This window comes from Saccoglossus kowalevskii, chromosome 10 (assembly GCF_978046115.1).
Source record: "Saccoglossus kowalevskii chromosome 10, keSacKowa6.1, whole genome shotgun sequence".
NCBI lineage: Eukaryota > Metazoa > Hemichordata > Enteropneusta > Harrimaniidae > Saccoglossus > Saccoglossus kowalevskii.
Window position 1 is genome coordinate 26,287,627 of NC_140650.1, and position 20,878 is coordinate 26,308,504.

The window sequence follows — 20,878 nt, forward strand, 5'->3', positions numbered from 1 at the left end:
GTATTTACAAGCACTGATTTTACGAGAAGACTAAAAGACACCGCCATGGGAAAATAACACACTTTTAAATGTTACTGATACTCAATGGATACATTGCGTCTAAAATGCTTGATCATGTGATGTGTACAGTTCCCGTACTATATTATTATTGCGTCTTTCACGTCATGGTGTTACACGTCATCATTCCGCCTACATGTTGATGTTTCAGTCGTCACACAACAGTTGTTATTGGTAGTTTATAAATAAATAAACGCTGCTCGGACTGATAAGAATGATATATTGAAGATAATATTTGGTAATCGTAGTCCTAAATAACTATTAAAAATAGCTAGACGTTTCGAGCAATGGCTCTTTATCGATAGCATAGAAGCAAGTGTGAATGACATACGTATCATACGTATGTATATCATACGTATTCGTATACGTATTTTATCATACGTATTCTTGCACTTGCTTCTATGCTATCGATAAAGAGCCATTGCTCGAAACGTCTAGCTATTTTTAATAGTTATAGTTGTTATTGGTACTTTATGACACCTACTACATCAATCTTCGCTTGTACTGCTTTGTCTAATTCAGCTCAATGGAGTGTGGGCTGAACAATACGAAGCGATGATACCTATCACAGTTGTCGTCATGGTGATATACACCAAGACATATGTGCGCATAGTTTCTAAACTCTTTATTGAAGTCTTACACAATAATTTCACACAAGTCGCGCTTCTCTGATACGAATGGGTGACACAAAAGGCTGTTGAAATCGTTGATATCGTGTTGATCCCCATTGCCGTCCCTAAACACGGGACATATGGTTTTACATATAAAACGACTGCATAACCAAACACAGATTTGAACGACACTATTTTCACCCATATACATGTTGGCGTCACAGACGCGTCCCGTCACTAGAGGGCTCACCGTATTGCAATGGTGTATCGATCGTAACTTGTAACTGATTATATGAGCAATCACTACATTTCGATATTAATCATGGACTGAATAACACACACTTCATGTGTCATAATTTAACCTTCTTACAAATTGATCTTGGCCACTTTGCAGTGTGCCGGCATGTAATTCCGAATAAAAAACGAAAACATACAAAGACCAGGATTTTAAAATGGTGGCGTTGTCTTATTGATTTGAAACAATTATGTCATAGTGTTTAATTTAAAAATACTAGTAAGCGAATATATAGAAGGAAGGAAGGAAGGAAGGAAGGAAGGAAGGAAGGAAGGAAGGAAGGAAGGAAGGAAGGAAGGAAGGAAGGAAGGAAGGAAGGAAGGAAGGAAGGAAGGAAGGAAGGAAGGAAGGAAGGATAGTTGGATGTGATTTAATAACAATCCACTGAATAGTATACGCTATACCAGTTGTTCCACCAACAAAATGGGAACTGTACTGTGTTTACAACTAAGATTCATGTTCCCTATAAATATTTTTAGGAAGCAAAATGAAAGAAGCATTTAGTATAATCTATAAAGCTCGATTTTTTTAGATCGACATCGGCAATGCACAATTGTGTCTCTTTTTCACTATGTCACGTGATCAATCACAGATCACAGAGGACAATGATTGGAATTGTAATATATTTGTACCGTACACACGTACAAAATACCACACTTGAAGCTTTTGCAATCGTTTCATGAAAACAAGTAAATTTTGAGGTTCTGGCATTGAGGGCGTACAAATGGTACACTAAAGTCGTTTACAAAACTACTGTAAAACATGTCTTTTTAGCTAGCATGTTATTTTAGCTAATTTAGTTAATATGTAATTTCGCTAATTCAAGATGTCACTAATTTAAAATAAAGTATAATCTCACAATGAAATTGTTGGCACTTTAGCTAAATTAAGATTCAGTTAATTCATGCAATGAGTCAAATTCACTAAAATGGCATGTAGCTATCCTCGGGGGCGGAGCTACGTCACAGACGTTCCACGTTGCTAAGACGCGCACAACTGTACATGCATTTCTATGGGCTCTGTGCGCGCTGCTGTGGAACGCCGGTCGGGCCGGTGAAAATTCGAGAAAAAACAACACAAACTCCACTTTGAAGTAATCCTGAACAACCAAATTTATATAAACTAATGCAATTTGTAACATACAAACACATCAGTCAGTCCCAATCAATATAGATATGTAATATTTTAATAAAACCTATCTTGAATTTTCTGCTTACTGCCTCCGTTCGTACGCAGGATCATGTGTTAACGGATACGAAACCGTGTAGTCGGACGATGGTAAAACGAAATAAATCAACAATGGTATTCCCATAATCTGCGAAGGTTGCCCTATCAAATAAAATTACGAAAGGTTGTAACAAAAAAAAAAAAAAAAACATCATTCAATTTCACATATTGTTTTGCGAACATTTATCGCGGTAAAGATGATACTATATTGTTTCCTCTTGTTGTCATGGTGCATCCACAGCGACATGTAGTAGTATTTCACTATACAATCACGTGACGTCACCAAATAAAAATAGCCATACGAACGGTTTACCCCTCCCCCCGCTATAAGTAATACTTGTAACGCACAACACCTATACACAACACAGTGTACTACTAACTTGCAGATTGTAGCGCGTCCTGTCAGTGAACGACATTTAACAAGTACACCTAGACACATTTTTTTATATAGAATTGTATTCAGTAACAATCTATGGTGATGAACTAGAACATTTGCGCTCGTATTTATGTAATGAAATTAAGGATTGTTATTTAACCAGTTCGATGTATACAGCACCAACAGCATGATCAGTAAAATATGTGGCGACTGTCACCATCATCCTCTTTGTTATCTTAATCTTTTAGCTTCTATTTTCATCACCAATCGTCAAGTCGTCCATCAATGTCGTATTCTGTTCCGATGATTCTTCGCCATCTTCGACAGATTTCTTTTTCATGGTTTTATCAAGTTTGCTGCCAGACTTAAATTTTTCTGGAATGAAATTAAACGAGTGAGTAAGTGACGGGAATATTATTTCTCAACATTTGCGAATGGACATCATATTACAATTGAAGCATAACGACAGACGTAACTAAGATAAACAAATATACAGTACATGGCAACACGAGAATCATTCATCATGCCCTTCTAATACGGCGCCCTCTATCGACGAAGCATTTTTGCGATGAAAATGGCCATGGGTGTTCGTGTCGTTGTTTACATAGTCGATATTAATTTGACGTGGTTGTATAACAAATGCTGTTTTGTTTTTGAGATTTGTTATGTTCTATTTGACGAATAATAACTGAAGTAAGACTAATAAAGATAATAAAGTTCACGATTCGAACGTTTATCAACTACTATTTTCATAAACATTATGTTCATACCCGTGTCTTCGACATCGTGTTTTTCCATGACGTCACCAGCCAAGGGACTATTCGGCGGAGAATTGCTAGTTTGAATTTCATCACTTTGAATGTTACCATCTTCAGAGGTAGGTAGGTAATGAGTACGATCTTGAAGTGTTCCAATATTATGCTGAATAATTAAAACAATCAAGAGTTAACAATAGAGGAAACTTAAATAATCACAGTTTACAAAAGTCTTCTTGGATATAACGATGATCTTGTTCAAAGTTCATTCCTTGCCTGAACATAATTCTAGTATCTTAACTACTGTAAAACCGTCATTTATTTTCACTGGCGTTTAATTTTACTATTTCGATGCATTTTACATGTTCACATGGATTTAATTTGGCAGATTTTACTTATCAGCGGAAATAGCGAAATTAAAAACCAACGAATAACCAATGTGCTTAATAGTGGTGATACACCTTTCCAATAATTACCGCCCTCAAGCGACGATCTACGTCATAATGGCGGCAGATGGGTGTAAGCAAAACCGTTCAAATAAACGACAATGTTTGCAGTGCATTCATTTGGCATTTACAATACAACGGTATTTTCCATTGAACGACGGCAACAGACTAAAACTAATAAGTATATCGACACTATTAACGGCGTAATTCACCCATGTACGTCGCTAGATGGCCCAACGTTTGAAGCAGTGTAGTTTTTTTTTTGTCACGAACTTACTCAGTTATGAAATTAATATGAACGCTTTGATACACATTTAAACATTCTTGTCAATAGATAGTTACTCGCAAAATATTAAGATTATATATACAATTATATCATTTTCGAGAAATGGATAGAAATTTGAAAGAATTTATAATCACCATTCTTTTAAAAAGACTTGTAGTAGACTGGTTCCTTTCCGTGGTTGGATTAAGTATCTGGATTGTATGATTATCAAATAGATATGTTTCACGGCCGGAATCTTTATCAGATTCATCGGTAGGGTCAGCATTAACGTCGGAAGCCGCCCCGCCGACAGTCGCTGCTTAAAATAAACCAATAAGTTAGAATGATCATGATTTACAGCACCAGAACTTGACGGAATCGTAAATACAACTTGAAGTGCACTCCACGCCACAAAACGAAGATGCAAATATAATAATGAATATTCAGTTTATTTGATGATTACTATTTGATACTTGTTTATTCATTTCATACACCTCTGGCCTTATGTTGAATTAGTAAATAATTTACACACATCGGACATTAGAAAGATTAGGCTAACATGTATAAATATGAATATATAAAATATTAGTATATATGTGTGTGAAGTAATTAAAGCCGGGGAGTCGTCACCTGCGCATGGGTCAGATGGTCATAGCGTGCCATTGTTTACAAACAAGCGTCTACCCATGAGCCTTTGCGTTTTTAGCGTGTGTTGTTATCGTAGCTTGGAACTCAATTCCCGCGTGTGCGCAGGTGACGACCCTCCCGCTTTAAATAAGTCATTTCAAGCTATATATATAAAACACGCCAAACAACGATTCGTTAAACAATGTTCACGGTGCATTCTTTCTCTGAATATAAACTGTCAAAACATGTTCTGTCTTTGTTTTGTTGGTTTGTAATTTAAAATTCCAATAATATGATACGTTGCGCTCAATGCCGTTATTATATAGCACACTCTTTATTGAGGGGGGGGGCAAGGTTTATTTTCGTTCAACGTAATTTCAATATTTGTTTGTTCGTACAACGTAAATAGAAAAAATAAATTCCGTAATTCTGTAATCACAGGCTAGACGTACAACGTAATCAATCAAATATTTTTTTCGTAAAATGTAAAAATGTGTCATTTTTCTCGGTACGTACAAGAATTTACATCCAAATAAAAAAAATCGTAAAAAAAAAATCTAGGGAAATTACATTTCAGAAACTGTAAAACGACTAGATGACACAATTCACTACAAAATTGAATGTCCAAGACCGAATGAAGAGCATTACGAGGGTAATATGCGCATGCGTCTCTACGCACGGCGCAGTAATGGCGGAGCATTTGAGTCGGAGAGCTCTTTGGACCATTCAATGTTCCATTTTGTAACATTGTAAACTGTAAAAACGTCTTTTTTTCCTTGTAAATTGTAAAAAGCCATTTTTATTTCCCGTAAAACCGTACCAGCTACCCCCCTTGCCTCCCCTCTTTATTGTAATTTAAGTTGTTACCGGCCACGAATAGCATCATATGTTGCTGTAGCCCTGCGTACAGTGCTGTGTGTACGGGACGCGTTCAGTTGATAGATGTCCCCACCACAGCCCTGCGTACCTCCATAGACAAAGTACGGAACTTTGAAAAATATAATTTTTTTAATGAAATAGCATGCCCAGGTACCAAAAATGGTGATCGATCACCAGATATATCCAGAACTCCCAGTTCGGAGTCCAATTGTGGATGAAATCGGCTACTTTGACCTAAAAACAAACACATTCTCTTGCGTGAATGAAATTAAAAATGGCGGCGCTTGGTGGATAATTTCTCCAGTACCTACGCGTTTACATTTTGTCCGTCTTTACTAGTCGCATTTTAAAGACATTTCAGTTTCAGATAACTTTGTAATGATTGTTACGGATAACTCTCGTCATTTCAACCGATTTCGGCTGGGAAACTACTTATTTTTAACTTGCGCACCAATTACGGTGCGCTCCCTCCCGGACTTTGTCTATGGAGGTACGCAGGGCTAGGGCTGTGGTGGGGACATCTATCAACTGAACGCGTCCCGTACACACAGCACTGTACGCAGGGCTAATGTTGCTGTGTTACTGGGGTCTTGTCGGTTCTTACCTTCGGTACTTCCAATACAAATTTTACCATCGGGATCAAGAAGCTCCGCCAGGTCACTCCGACCTACTTCTCTGAGTGCAATGGTGAATTCTCGGAACCACTCGCCACCTTTTTGTAGAACTCTGCAGATTAATGTAAACGCTGCCTGGCGCGGACCATAATTCCTTTCGTCAGCAAAAATCTGTTCAGTATCATGGTTATTGAGCGATGTCAAATACGGAAGGATTTGAGAAGGGATGATGCTTTCAAGTCGAGGAGCACAAATTCGGATGATTCTTTTGAAACTTTCGAATTCCTCCAAATTATCAGTACTGGTTCCCTCGATATAATCAGCTAAGTGGGCATTATCTAGTAGAAATAGAAATTTTTAAGTGTCAAATTAAGAAATTATTTCAAAACTGACCAATCAAATTATAATTTCAGTTCGTTGTGATTATATTTCAAGCCACTTAGTATAATAATCAAACTCATTTGACAATGGACACTAGACGCTTGATGCATGAATTCTGTGAACATTTATTCAAATCAAAACATCTTATTTTTATTAGTATATTATGCTCTTTCTTCATCACCTATTCTTGTTTCAAACATTGTATTATGATCACGGGTAAGGGCAAAGAACTACGTTCATAACGTCGATATTGCTTTTCGTCTATGACTCGCTAATAAATAAGATAGTTATTCTAAAATGGCGGCAGTCGTCGTGCCGCGTCCTGTTCGATATGGGACTCATAGCGACGTATACAACGCGTGTTTATTTACATGAAATTCAAACACGCGCTGCGCGACGACCGCCGCGTTTAAATATTTAAAGAATGGCTTTTCAACTAAATAGCATGCCGGCCCACAAAATAGAGTGCTTGCATCCATCTACATCATACATGTGACGCCACTCAAAAGCGTTGTCGCTAGAGGGCACAACTTACAAGAAAGTTGTATTTCTCTGAGTTTGAATAAATCCTCCCTCCGGCAAGTTACTGAGACTGTGTACCCCCATGACTTAAACTTCTTATTCTGCATTTATTTTCAGCCTGAGTGATTTCAGCTAGTTGCCATGCCCTCAAAGTTTGAATTAGGCAACATGTATGTGAAAACAAAAATGGTACTGTAAAAGGGTTAATTATTCACTAGGTTTTAATTTTGCTTATTTCACTGACTGACAAATGCGCTGAATTAAAACCAAGGGAATATGTAAAATTGAGCATAGAGCACATTATCTAAATGATAAAACCGTAAATTTAAAACCCGCTGAATATCGGTGTGAATATGCCTGAAATACTAAATCAGTGAAATTTAAACTAAGTAAAAATTAGTCATTTTACAGTATTTCACAAAATTTAGTGTCAATTTAGTTTGTTCTCCAGTTGTCACTTGTGAGCATAATGATTAGGAAAAGTATTTTACCGGATTCTCGCAAAGCATCCATAAACATACGGAACCATCCAGGGTTATCGACTGACGACATATGTAACTGTTCCAAGAGTTCATTCACTGCTGCTCTTTGTCCCTGGATCCGATGAATACGTTGAATGTCACTCAATACATCTAGAAAGATACAAAATGGACGAAAACGTTGTTCGATACTCTGACCTTATTGGAATATGATTGATCATGAACTAATAATGTTGCGTCTGTGTGACACACAGCTGTGTTCGTTAGTTGAAAACATTGCTTGTTATTGTACGTACCAAAACAATGCATTATTTCATCGAATAAATACTCTAATGTGTGCTACAAGAAGATCGTTTTCACGTCATTATAAATCAATGTCATCAACATATAGTATCAAACGGCAATATTAAAAATTACATATTCTCGTCCATATTAAACAGAAGTAAGTTGTAACTACATATACTTTTGATACTACGAGTAATCATCTAACTATCTGCTAATTTATTGCTTGTCGTACCTTTGGAAGCCGTTTGTAGTAAGTCTGGCATTTATCTAAAACAAGAACGCATATCTAAAATTGGTATAATCTCACAAATTCGACATTATAAGTATATTCTTATTCTATTCTTATCACTTTTCAAAATGGAACTCGCATCCTGCACCACTGTTCCGTTTTCTTCAAATTCTGGACATTCACAAACTATGTAAATTCCACTCTTGTCTATTTATTTTCGATATAAATAAAAATCGTTTCGCACGCTGTCCTGAGAACTACATCAACACTCCTTCTCATAATTATCCCACTAAAATAAATAGAAGTGGCAGCCTCTCTATACCAAAAACAAAACTTTCTATAACCCAGCATAACATAAAGTTTGCATCAATTAAGCATTGGAATTCAGTAAGACCAGAACTACAAATTGCCAATATTAGTAGATACTTTTTTTAAAAGCTGAACTTATATCTCAATATTCCGATTAATTATACGACTATTGATTGACAACTCACTGCAGACTGACTGATTAACTGATTGACAAGCCGACTAATTGACTGATAGATTGTACAATGTGATTGATTGTTTTACGATTAGAAAAATATTAATCTATTTATTTTGCAATTAAGTGATTATTTATTCAATTGAATTATGAGTGTTCACCATATCAGGATAGAACATAAAAATCACATATACATATATATGACTACCTTTTGATATTTGTTTGATCGACAGACTGATTGTTTGCTTGATTTTGCAGTTTAGTGATTAGTTAATTTTGTGGAAAATAATTTATTAAATTTAGTGATTTGTTTATTATGCGACAAAATAATGTTCATATTCACTCAGCAATTTCAATGACTTATTTATTTAATTTTGATATTTAGTAATTGAACTATAATTTTGCGCCATATCACGATAAAAATATATGTATATGATAAATTTATGATAATCCACACGTCAGTACAATATTATTTTTTCTTCCGGGTCTAGGACTCGACAAGCTCAAATGAGCTATTTCCATGACCCACACCAGAATCCTTTGCAGTGGTAATAAGCAAAAATGAATTGTGTTATGTATATTTTCTTTTTCTGGTGTAAATAAATAAATAAATACATACAAAATACAAGTAATCGTTAGCATAAGAAATACAGTAGCATTGTCTTACTAACCTTGCGATAGTAATGTACCCAGATGAGCGAGAATCGTTGTTGGTATAAGGCGTTCTTTCAGCATGGGGGCGAATGTCGCCAATAATTGCAACTGTTTACTAGTTTCACTTTCAGATTGGTTCGCATGATGGTTTCTACGATCTACACCCGTTGCCAAAGAGCTAATCCACATCAGCGCGTCCGTGGCAGCCGAGTTCATGATGTCATAAATGTATATCGAATTATATTTCCGCGTCTATACCAGTGATGGGGTTAAAGTTGAATCAGACCTGAAGTTGACTATTCATCCTTATCGCGTGATGGCGCTACACGTATTTTGAAAAGGTTTGCTGTATTAAGGTAGCGGAATAGTTTTTTGGGCACTTTTCACATTTTTTTTTGAAAATCACAAGCATAGCTCCATAAGGCATGCCACATACATTAGTGTATTTATTTTATTGAAAAAATAATATCTTGTACAAGTAAACTGGTTTTTTTCTTGTGTGCAAACAAATGGCCAAGTTTTTGTTTATCCAGTGTACACCCCACCAGTACTTCTCATTAATATTCATGCCTAACAAACATAACTGAACTGGGGCTAAGCTATTTATAAACAACTGATAAGATATCTGTTTGTAGTTTACAAACAGCTGATAAGATATGTGCACTGCTTCGTTTCATGAGGAGGAAGCTGTACAGCAAAAACAAAAACAAAAAACACTTTCGAAACACAAAAAAATTTGTACAAACAAAATAGTACATGAGTGTATCACATGTTACCGGATTTTGTCATAAATTCGCCCGGGCCGTTTAACGGCAGTTTGGTATTTTTAAAGATTTTTTAAAAATATTTTGGGAAGACAAATTTACGTTCTAAATGTTATTTTTAAATCTGTTGTCAAAATAAAAGTACAATGTCACAGTTGGAGATTTTTTATTTTTTTTTTTATTTCTGTTTGATACATTATATGCTTTTTAGGATCAGATCAGGGGGCCTTGACCCTTACCGAGTTCCGTGTTGATTGACATTCAACGAGATCCGAATTTTTAATTTGATGGCTGGTTTGAATTTATCCACTTTTACAGTGATCAATATAAGCGTTTGGAAATAGCATAATTATATTGCGTGAGTGAAAGAAGCCAGTGAAACAGCGTGTTCTATTTATTTCTAACGCGCGTGGTCGGCGTCTTTGATTGCGATTGTTTTGTATTTTTGTCTTCGAAATGTATCACTGACTGCGTTTTTTGGGGGTCACGTCTCGCAACTGAAAGTACAAGCTGACTTTGTTTTGGCTGTAAATCTAAAAGCCCCCAACGTCGGATTCGTCAGCGTCATTCACAAATACTTGAAGGGCATCTGTGATATCTTCACCTTCAAACTGTCTTCGTCCAAAAAGTCAAATTCGTCATCTTCTTCTCCAGAGTTAGCTTCCCCAGCTAACACCTCTTGAAGTTTGCTGTTCAGTAATTTACTTTCATTGACTCCACCGTCATTCACAGCAGTTTTCGTTTCCTCAACGGCGGTACTCACAACGGTAAAGGATGTTTCCCAAGATAGTACGACGTATTCAATGCGGAAGTGTGAATTATAAACAGACCAGGAAAGTCCGGTTAAAGCAACAAAAAGACGACAAAAAGACACTTTGAAGCCCCGTCATAGCCATAACTAGAAACCACGTGGGGTTGTTTAGTGTCTGTCAATATTTTAGAACACTGCATTTTCATTGGTCGAATTACGTTGAAAGAGTCGTCAATTGAAACAAATATTACAGTCTGTTGACAGTGATTGATCACTGTTATCATCATGAGAAAAAAAAATTCTTCACGATAAAGTGGCAAGTTTAAAACTTGATGCAGCACAATTATTTGCGAATATAATGGACTTGAATTTAGCTGATGGTGGTTGTTACTATTTTAAACCAAAATCAAACCAAAGTCCGACGTACCTGCAAAAAGAGTGCATGTAAATGTGCTGTAAGACGAACACTTTGGTGAGGAGGGGCAGCGTTTCCTTCGAATTTGTCTGAAAATCGCTTTAGGCTTATTCAGGTAAAATGAAAACTAAACTTGCACGAACACTACAAAAGGTCCCTCCCGAAAATAACAAGTCCAACAAAAACGGTCTCGTCGGATGATGATTTACAATATTTTCGTGTTGAAAATTTACTCTGCATTTCTTCCAATTCCACACATAAAAAAACTTACCCCGCAGCCGTCATTCCATTTTCTTATTCTACCTACCGTATTCTGCGCAAGTTTGCTCGCGGGAGGCTGATAATTATTGTCGGAAAGTGTTCTTGTGTCTCTAAAAGACTTTGAAACTTGTGGAATACTCAAGAAAATAAGTTTGCAAATAAAACGGCCCAAACATAAATACGCTATGTTGACAAACACTTCAACTGCCCAGTGTAGTATTTGTGTTGTTTGCTACCTGCAAACAGAACCGCCCACTTTGCATAATCCCAGCTGTAATGAATGACGTCACCGTTCGTTATCAGCACAGACCGTGTCAAAACTCCATAGCGTGAAAGAAAACGGTAAAAATACAGTTTTTTCACAGACATAAATGTCGAATCATGATTTTTTCTGAAAACAACCTTCAAGGTAATTTATTTACTACCAACCTATATAATTGTTGCTGCTAAAACGGGAGTTAACCTTGATTGAAGTTTAAAATAATAAAAGTGCCGATTTCTCGGTGTTCGATTTCTGGCAATTGCCGTTGACCTAATTTTAAATGGCGTTTCAGTGAGTAGCGCTACGATGTCGCCGTTTGGCTTTTCGTACTCTCGAATATGTTGGCTTCGTATCCGTATTTACATTTTTGCGAAATTCTATCGCGTATTTTCACAAACCTCGCGCAAACCACCGGTATACACTAACTTCAACACCAAAAAACGTGCTTGAAATTTTCCATTTTCGGAGAGGAAAAAAAAAACTAAATTTAAATAATAGAAATACGGATTTAAACTTCATGACCCTTGCTTCAAAACAGTGTAAAGTTTTTGGCCGCATGCATGACCGTAGAGCTGACATTTAAAAATGTATTCACGTTAGTTAATTATCAGCCGCGCCGATTTTCAGAATCACGTGACGCTAAAACAAACACAATGTTCACAAAATATTAATAATAGAAAAGTACAAGTCAAGGGCTTCCTAAACATATATAGATTGTATAGGTTCTTGTAAAATTTACTCCGATTATAGATGTTTACATTTTTCATGCCAAAAAACTATCTCGTTTCTAAATTCGAATGTTGGTAAGCAAATAGAACTGGGTGGCTATGATATTTTACAATATATATATATATATATATATATATATATATATACTGTAAATTACTTTATTTTAGCTGGAATTAATTTTCGCTGAAAAGACTTTTGAATGTTTAGTATGAAATTTATTTTCACCAATTTTTAACGAGTTTAATGTGATATGATATTCGCAGGATTTTATTTTAACAGAATCATTCCTTCAGCGAATATTAGTTGCAAGCGAAAATAAAGTATTTTACACTACATGTATGCTGACTATTGATTGTCTGGGAATCAATAATGTGTTGGTGCGATGATCTAAAATCATTACATTTTGTATAAAAAAAGTCAGGTTGGTACGCCCGCTATTGACGGCATTAGAATGCGAAATGAGAATTTCCTCCCATTGAAAAGGGTTTGTTCCGAATCACTCTCTCCACGAAATATAAAAGCAGTTTTTTAGAATCTTTTACCTTGAAATGTCAATATGATAAAAACAATGGCAATAGCGAATGGTTTAGTTGAAACTGCCCATGATGAACCACGGGGTCTTTTTTTTAGCTCCACGGACGGATAAACCTTAGTCCCCGAGGCTGCATGAGCAGCATACATAATTTTTATACATATAAATGATGAAACACACAACATAATTTGTTTAATTATTTTGTATTTTTTGTGTTTTTTTGTTACGTACTTGTGATTCGGTAAATATTTAACTATCGCCACATACCTTAAAAAAACTTTAAAATAAAGGCGCAAGCAGTCGCGCATTTTTCGGGGGTGCCACCGCCACTGAACACGCTGGTCGGTTCTTCGTCATAGCCCACAGCAGTCAGTCTTGCGCCGCAACCAACAAACAGAAAAATAAAAAGAGCGCCCTCATAGGCGGAACCAATGTAGACTATGGCTGACGCGACGTGGTTGGTATTGGTGATCACAACCTCCACGAAATTGGTCTGAATGGATATAATGTGAAACTTGTTTTTATTTTAACTCCTGTCAGTTGAGGGACAAACACACAGAGATTGAGCACACGATGATTTAAGCGGTAAGTTTTGTCATTCTTACGTTCGAATCCGTATAAATTGTCAATGTTGCTGACCGACGATCGTCTCGATCGAAATCACATTAGACCCGCATGCAACAGCTGTAGCCTACGAAACACAGACGGGCATCAGTATCCCCATCTCAGTGACACGCCTGTCTGTCTATCGGTCTTAGCGGACGACATGAAAACGTTGATTCTTGATCAATGCGTTGGTGATACAGATTGTTATTATTTTGAATGCCCAGGGACCAGATCACGCGAAGCTCAGCACGGGACTGTGTGCTAACCAATAATATTCGCCGTGCCGGCACTGGGCCAAATAAATAACGCTTGCCCGTACATTATGTTACACACGCGAGTCATTTTATGACCTTTGTTGTTGGTGACACCACACACAAATAGTAGCATATATTGTATCTTTGAGTCTGTTTATAATTGTTGACCCATTGAACTAACGTTGGCGTTTATGTAATCATTTGTTTATTCGTGACGTGTATTATTACTCTGTCAGTGTAAAAATAGTTGAGTATAAAATATAAAAATAAATAGCATTGACTCACACCGTCTGATATTTCCCATAAATACTCACCCCTAAATATCAGAATAGTCCCTAATAGGAAGACGATAAATCACAAATTGAAATTCTGTTTCCAATTAGTCCTTTTCTTAGGACTACTGTAGAATACTTTATTTTCGCTTGGAATTTATTTTCGCTATTTTCGCTGAAGGGATGATTCCGTGAAAATAAAATCCAACGAATATACTTTTTTTCCTATATTTCACATTAAACTCATGAAAAATCTGTGAAAATAAATTCCAAGCAAAACGCCCAAAAAGCATTTTCAGCGAAAATTAATTCCAGCGAAAATAAAGTATTCCACAGTATTTATTATTAAGCAGTGATAACATTGAATGATTTTGGCAAGACCACCCATGGGATTGTCAATATGTATGTATACCATTATAGTGAAATTAAACACATACTGGTAAGACACATGTTGCAACCTTTGCAAAAACAAATGATAGTATATAAATTAGTCCTATGTTACATAGTGTTTCCAGTAAAGAGCAAAAAAAATACTGGGTCGGTCGGCAGGAATTTTTTATTTTTTCCCCCTAATGTGTGGTTTTCTTTGATCACAATCATTAATCATTAAATTCATTAACCACAGAAAGTAAATGAAATACAATATTAGTGTTTTTACCATGCTGAATTTGTTTAGAAATAAATAATTTTTTGCTCATTTGCATAAAATAAAATTTTCAATTTCCTCCTAATTATGGGTATGTGAGATTACTGGAAACACAGAATTTATTATATTTGGCTTAAAATATCATATCCAGAAACTCTTGCTAGTGTTTACCTTTGCAAACATAGTCTGAATTTTATTGTTTTTAACAAATGTTTTTCAACAAAAACAATTCTTGTTATACCTACTTTGTGCTGCGCTGATATTTATTCTTTATTTAATTAACACTTATTTAGCCACACGAATTAGAGTCCATACGTTATCAAGAGCATATGGTTCCTATACTTGTCAGTATGCTAGGTGAACTCTGAGGTTATATAGCTTTATTGTAGTCTTAGGGGTCTCTGCGTGAAATGTGATGATCTTGAATATGCATTAATTGTGGCAAATAAAATGCAATAAATGTTAAATTTTCAATAATTCTCAACTTGTTTGAATATGACGATCATTTCGGCTTTCCATTTTATTGTTTGTTCAAATTATATTACTTGTGTTTTTGTTCTATTGTACATTGATTCACTGAGATTCATGTCTGTTCCAAATTACTTCAGTGGTTCATTACATATTTCCCACAATTCATAGCATGTACCATCAAATATTTTACATAAAACCTGAAGACTCCCAGTAAAGCTATGATCTTAGAGTGCTACTAAGCTTACACCAGGAACAACTCATCATCTTCCTCAAGAAAATGACCACATATTAAAGCCATATTAAACACTAAAATTGACTTTTGTCACAATTTGTTTTTCTATATTTTTCCTTAAAATGTCATCAAAACCTGTACCTAATGGGAAATTATATCCATTTGGTTAAAAAATTATTGAACAATACTTAAAAATATACAAAATATTGCTCCAAAATTATGGTGTTGTATGTGTAAATGTCTGGTGTCCTTAGAAAGTGTTTTTGATATCACATTGCATGCCATTTGAGAAGAGTGATCACTCCATTCCCTATCACTCACTTAAATCAACCTATTCACACCAGTTTAAAGAGATTTAATACAAAAATGTAGTTCCCCTAATCACTGATTGTGTTCAGGAGAACTTGCCGTCCATTTTCAAATGACAAGGCTTCATATGACAATTTGCAAAGTGCAATTGTGAAAAATGTGATGGTGTAGCTGACATAGCTTGAATTCGAATGACATTTTTTTACGACCTTAACAAAAAAACAAAGAGTGGAACACAAAAGTGGAGTACTAACATTAATACTTAATTTGTTTAGCTGGATTTTTGTTAGAGCTGAAGACGACTGCATTTTTTTCTTATGTGTTATACACTATAAAACCATTTATTTCTCAGGGACATTTAATTTCGCTATTTTGATGTTTTAAGCATATTCACTATATTTCAATTTCACTAGTTTTATTGTTATTTTACATGTTTATATATATTAATTTAGCGGATTTTACTTATCAGCGAAAATAGCGAAATTAAAACCCAGTGCAATTACAGTATATCGTACCAGACACATTGTTTAGGTTTCAGTAAATTCGATGCAAACCCAGTTTTCCATACAAAATTTAACAGTTACTCCTCACTGTGCCCGAGCCAGCCTTGAACATCACATACTTCCCTAAGTTTATTTTGTTTAGCCTGCTCTAAAAACTATATCTGAAACAGCTATGCATGATGGGATAGTTGGTTGTCTAGACAAAAAATGACATACATGTAGTCGTTGAATTTGCAAAATCAATCAAGATTCAACACCAATAACTCTTGAATTTTGTTCTCAAAATACAGGAACAATAGTGATATAGATAAATAGTTGAGTCCATACATGACACTTAACTGCTTATATAGTGTATCGGATCATAACACTGAGAACAAACACTACATTTATTAATATCAAATATATGAAATAACGATTATAAACATATGCCATCTGTGCACGTTAATTTCATAATCCATATATGCCACTCACTAAATCCATACAACTAATTATCGGCCGTTGACGGAGGTAAATAACGTATCTCAGGTCTGCACGTAGTCAATTTCATTACTATCTGCTTATGTATAGTTTTTCATTATATGGAAAAAATTAATAACTGCCATGTTTTATGTGGTTGAAATCCGATACCACTTTTAAATTAATAACTGGTGAAGTCGTCCTTTGTCACTTTTCATACAACAAACCCACATTATTTTTTCAATATTTGTTATCAACACAATTTATCAAGAACAGTCGCCAAATGGAAATTATGTCCATTTAGTAAAAAATTAACAAAGAAATTACAGAAAAACATTGAAGAATATGAATAATATTGCACCAACAAAGGTTGAAATTTAAAATTTGCACATGGAAGTTTGTTTTAAAAAAAGCACACACATGCATACTATGCCATTGTTATATATATATATATATATATATATATACAAAATTAGTTAACACATACTGTGTGTTGCTAAGCAACAAGATATGCCTACAAAAGATGTCTGATTATCAGACATTATATAAATATATCAGCATGTATTAAAATTAGTAATAGCAATTCAGTAATTTAATTGACACACGCTGGCAGCTAATCAGTACATGAGACCGACTTTAACAGTGTTGTTTGATGCAATAATCCTTGACATAGTATGAATACAGCTACTTCAGTGAATCAATATAAGTATTGACAACAACAAAATGTATACAAATACATAAGAAAGGATTAAAGGGGGGGCAAGGGTTATTTTCATTCAACGTAATAGCAATATTTTTTTGTTCGTACTACGTAAATTGAAAAAAATAAATTCCGTAATTCTGTAATCACAAGCTAGACGTACAACGTAATCAATCAAATATATTTTTCGTACACTGTAAAAATGTGTCATTTTTCTCGGTATGTACAAGAATTTACATCCAAATAAAAAAAATCGTAAAAAAAAATCTAGGGAAATTACATTTCAGAAACTGTAAAATGACTAGATGACACAATTCACTACAAAATTAAATGTCAAGACGTAAAAGGCCCTCTAACCGAATGAAGAGCATCGCGAGGGTAATATGCGCGTGCATCTTTACACACGGCGCAGCAATGGTGGAGAATTTGAGCCGGAGAGCTCTTCGGACCATTCAATGTTCCTTTTTTTAACACTGTAAACTGTAAAAACGTCTTTTTTTTCCTTGTAAATTGTAAAACGCCCTTTTTATTTCCCGTAAAACCGTACCAGCTACCCCCCTTGCCTCCCCTCATTAAAGGCTGATCTTTGAATACCGTTGATAGAGACATTAAACTCAGTATAGATACAATAATTCAATAAGACAGAGAGGCTGGATATACACTGCTATACATTGCTGAGGTATCTTGCTTTTCAAGTTGTTCAATATAACTTTTTTATTTTTTACATTGCATTGTATCTGTGAAAATTTAATATTTTAAATGCAAAATTGATTGGTATATATTGCTTGTTCTTATTTGATGCTGATAACCTTTACCCTTGTTTAGAATTACTGCTGGTCATAGTACGGTAATTTGAAATTAAACATTCGGTCAAACTCAAAAGAATTAAAAACTGAAAATTTAATTATACTTTTTCCACAATTTGCTTACATATCCGAATGATTTCAGAGTGTAACTTCAAACTATCTTTTGTCTTTGCAGTATTTCTCACTATTTGTATTGTGTAAAGATGGACGACATGTCAGTATTATTAGAACTACCTTATAGATGCCCTCGATGTGGGGAAACCAGAAGATTTCCCAGCCTCTCTGCATTAAAGTCCCATTTAGAGTTTGAACACACCTACCCAGCACCTGACATTTTTTCACCGAACAGTTCTTTTGGAATGCCAAGAACTCATAAGTCTGCCTTTCGTCCATGGGAAAAGTTTAGTGCAGAGGCCAAGGAACTGGAGCGACAGCTTGCACATGCCAAAGAGTCAGAAAGAAGGCATAAACGAGACAGGGATTTGTATTCTCCGGCACATACGATTGACGATTTTCGACGTAGTAGTTTGGATGATTCCCTGAGGCCGTCCAGCAGGAGAAGTCTTCATGAGCGGCGTCGATCGGAGGAACTATACGACTCATACCCAAAAAATGACAGACATGCCGAGAATAAATATCTCGATGAGATTGAACGGTTGCGTAGTGAACTGAAGAGCAAAGATAAAGCATTGGACACCGCCCATGAGGAATTACAGAAATTAACGCTTGAGAAACGAAAATTACAGAACGATGTCTTGATATTGAATCGGCAAATAGATGACAGTGTGCAACACTTAGCAAATACGAAGCAGCGTCTTGACGAAAAAGAAAAAGAACTCAAGGAAAGGGAACGGTAAGTACGGCAAATAGAGGGTTCTAATGAGTACGTCTATAGTGCTAACATAAAACTTTAGCTTAAAATTCACTTGAGTCCAACTACTTGTATTTGTGGTGGGTCATTTGTGTCCAATCAAGGAGTTATCAGTATAAGTTACTTGATCTGATTGTATAATCCCCATCAGTGTTCTAATAATAAACTCAGTAACAATATCTTCAGTACTTTCAGCATCTCAAATATCTGTTATCCATTGTATTGCTGCACGTTCTTCCACTTTCATGAACTTAGAGACAGTGCGTTGGTTGTCTTAAGTGCAAGTCTCGATTTTCCTGTGTAGTTCGCATGTGTGTACTGTATTCTCAAGCACCAGTAATAATAGCATTTCAGTGAAGACTAATGCAAAGTATGTGCAATGGTAATATGGTGATTATTGACTGGTGTTTGTAGCAGAGGTCAATATGACCATGTAATGGTGCACATTTTGTAGAGTTCTTGTAATAACTTGACCAGCTTTGTTAGACATGTAATTTAGTGAGATATAACAATCCAACAAATGCCAGTAGAAATTATTTCACGAGATTCATGTCTGCAATTGTTTGTGTTCAGTGACGTGATCCTATTCTCACCACATACTACTTTGTCGCATCCAATATTAACTCAAAAAAATCTACAACATCAATGTAACACAATTCAGGTAGACGTTTCGAAGAATGTTTGGCTAGGTGTTTTAAAGATTTTCAGCATTCCTGAAATTTGGTGACCCTCATGTCATAGGACCATGATGAAATTTACCGATTTTCACTGACTCATGAAAATGCGTCTCTCGCAAAATTAAAGTGATTTACAATATATCAACAAATGTGTTTGGGTTTTAATAATAGTGTAAATTCAATTGTTTTACACAAATTTCAGCTGTGGTACAGTGGTATCAGCAGTGATAATGTTAACTATATAGATGAGAGTTTCACAGAATAGTCACGTATTGGTAATAATCTCAGCTGTAGTATTATTTTACTACAAGGCAAGGCGATGATTTTGTGCGGTTTGAAGTAAATGTATGCGTGTACTGAAAGCATAGTATGAATGACTTACTGACATCGTAAATGTATACTGTAAAATACTTTATTTTAGCTGGAATTAATTTTCGCTGAAAAGATTTTTGTGTTGAATTTATTTTCACTGATTTCTGACAACTTGAATGTGAAATATAGGAAAAAGGTATATTCGCTGGATTTTATTTTCAGTGAATCATTCCTTCAGCGAAAATAGCGAAAATTAATTCCAAGCGAAAATAAAGTATTTCACAGTAGTTACATCTCAAAATAGTATTAGTGATTCTATAAAATGTACTCATGTTGTTGTTAATAGTTGAGGTGTGGTATACTTGACCCATGCTTTGTTCAAGGTCAGGTGACTTGTTGCTTGGATACTGTTGTTAGTGTGTAACAATCAGTGATATCGTTGTACTAGTTGATATCACGTTTTATCGCGGATACGGTGCAACATGTTTTTATGCAGTGAATCCTTTGTCGTTGTTTATTGACATAACAAGTTTTGTTCACTTTGAATGCGTGTGTCTCTTTCCCTGGGATCAAAGTATTTGTTGTGGATTTATCTGCTCATGGAATTTAAATCCTAAAAGCTGCCCCATATTTAATCTGAGAAATTACATGAGCCTTTAATTAAAAGCCGTTGTGAGGCATGAAATGTAGACAGGAATTATTAAATTTGTATAAATAATGTTAGGGGGATTTCCGCTGAAAATTCTTGAAGTCTGCTATCCAGACATGCAACAAAGGGGAGATTTAAGAAAAAAATTCATTTCAGTTTTAAATACATGTTGAAAAGTGCTATAATCATTGCACCATGTGGTGTTCGATATGAGAAC

General features: G+C 35.3%; 2 protein-coding genes across 3 annotated transcripts in view; one reads left to right on the forward strand and one right to left on the reverse strand.

Moving 5' to 3' along the window:
• Window positions 1-2,050: 2,050 nt before the first annotated feature.
• Window positions 2,051-9,433, reverse strand: LOC144350401 (uncharacterized). The gene is made up of 6 exons (XM_078008583.2): window positions 9,201-9,433; window positions 7,547-7,687; window positions 6,143-6,490; window positions 4,188-4,348; window positions 3,337-3,487; window positions 2,051-2,941 (listed from the first exon to the last, which is right to left on the reverse strand). The coding sequence occupies exons 1-6, from the start codon at window positions 9,397-9,399 to the stop codon at window positions 2,811-2,813; spliced, it is 1,131 nt and encodes a 376-aa protein (XP_077864709.2). The 5' UTR covers window positions 9,400-9,433; the 3' UTR covers window positions 2,051-2,810.
• A 3,900-nt stretch (window positions 9,434-13,333) lies between these two features.
• LOC100369563 (F-box only protein 41-like) overlaps window positions 13,334-20,878 on the forward strand; it is a 39,746-nt gene continuing 32,201 nt past the window's right edge. For both annotated transcript variants that reach the window (XM_078008577.2, XM_085504435.1), the window contains exons 1-2: window positions 13,334-13,482; window positions 18,328-19,005. In XM_078008577.2, the coding sequence (XP_077864703.1) occupies window positions 18,356-19,005 (650 nt within the window). In that variant the 5' untranslated portion in view covers window positions 13,334-13,482; window positions 18,328-18,355. The remainder of the gene's footprint in view (window positions 13,483-18,327; window positions 19,006-20,878) is intronic.

What these genes read in the sequence shown, in the direction of transcription:
- LOC144350401 (XM_078008583.2), bottom strand. Translation starts at nt 9,399, where the DNA reads ATGAACTCGGCTGCCACGGACGCGCTGATGTGGATTAGCTCTTTGGCA. An exon ending in GGATGCTTTGCGAGAATCCG is followed by an intron (nt 6,491 to 7,546) that starts GTAAAATACTTT and finishes TATTTCTACTAG; the next exon opens with ATAATGCCCACTTAGCTGAT. An exon ending in TTGTATTGGAAGTACCGAAG is followed by an intron (nt 4,349 to 6,142) that starts GTAAGAACCGAC and finishes TATTTTAAGCAG; the next exon opens with CGACTGTCGGCGGGGCGGCT.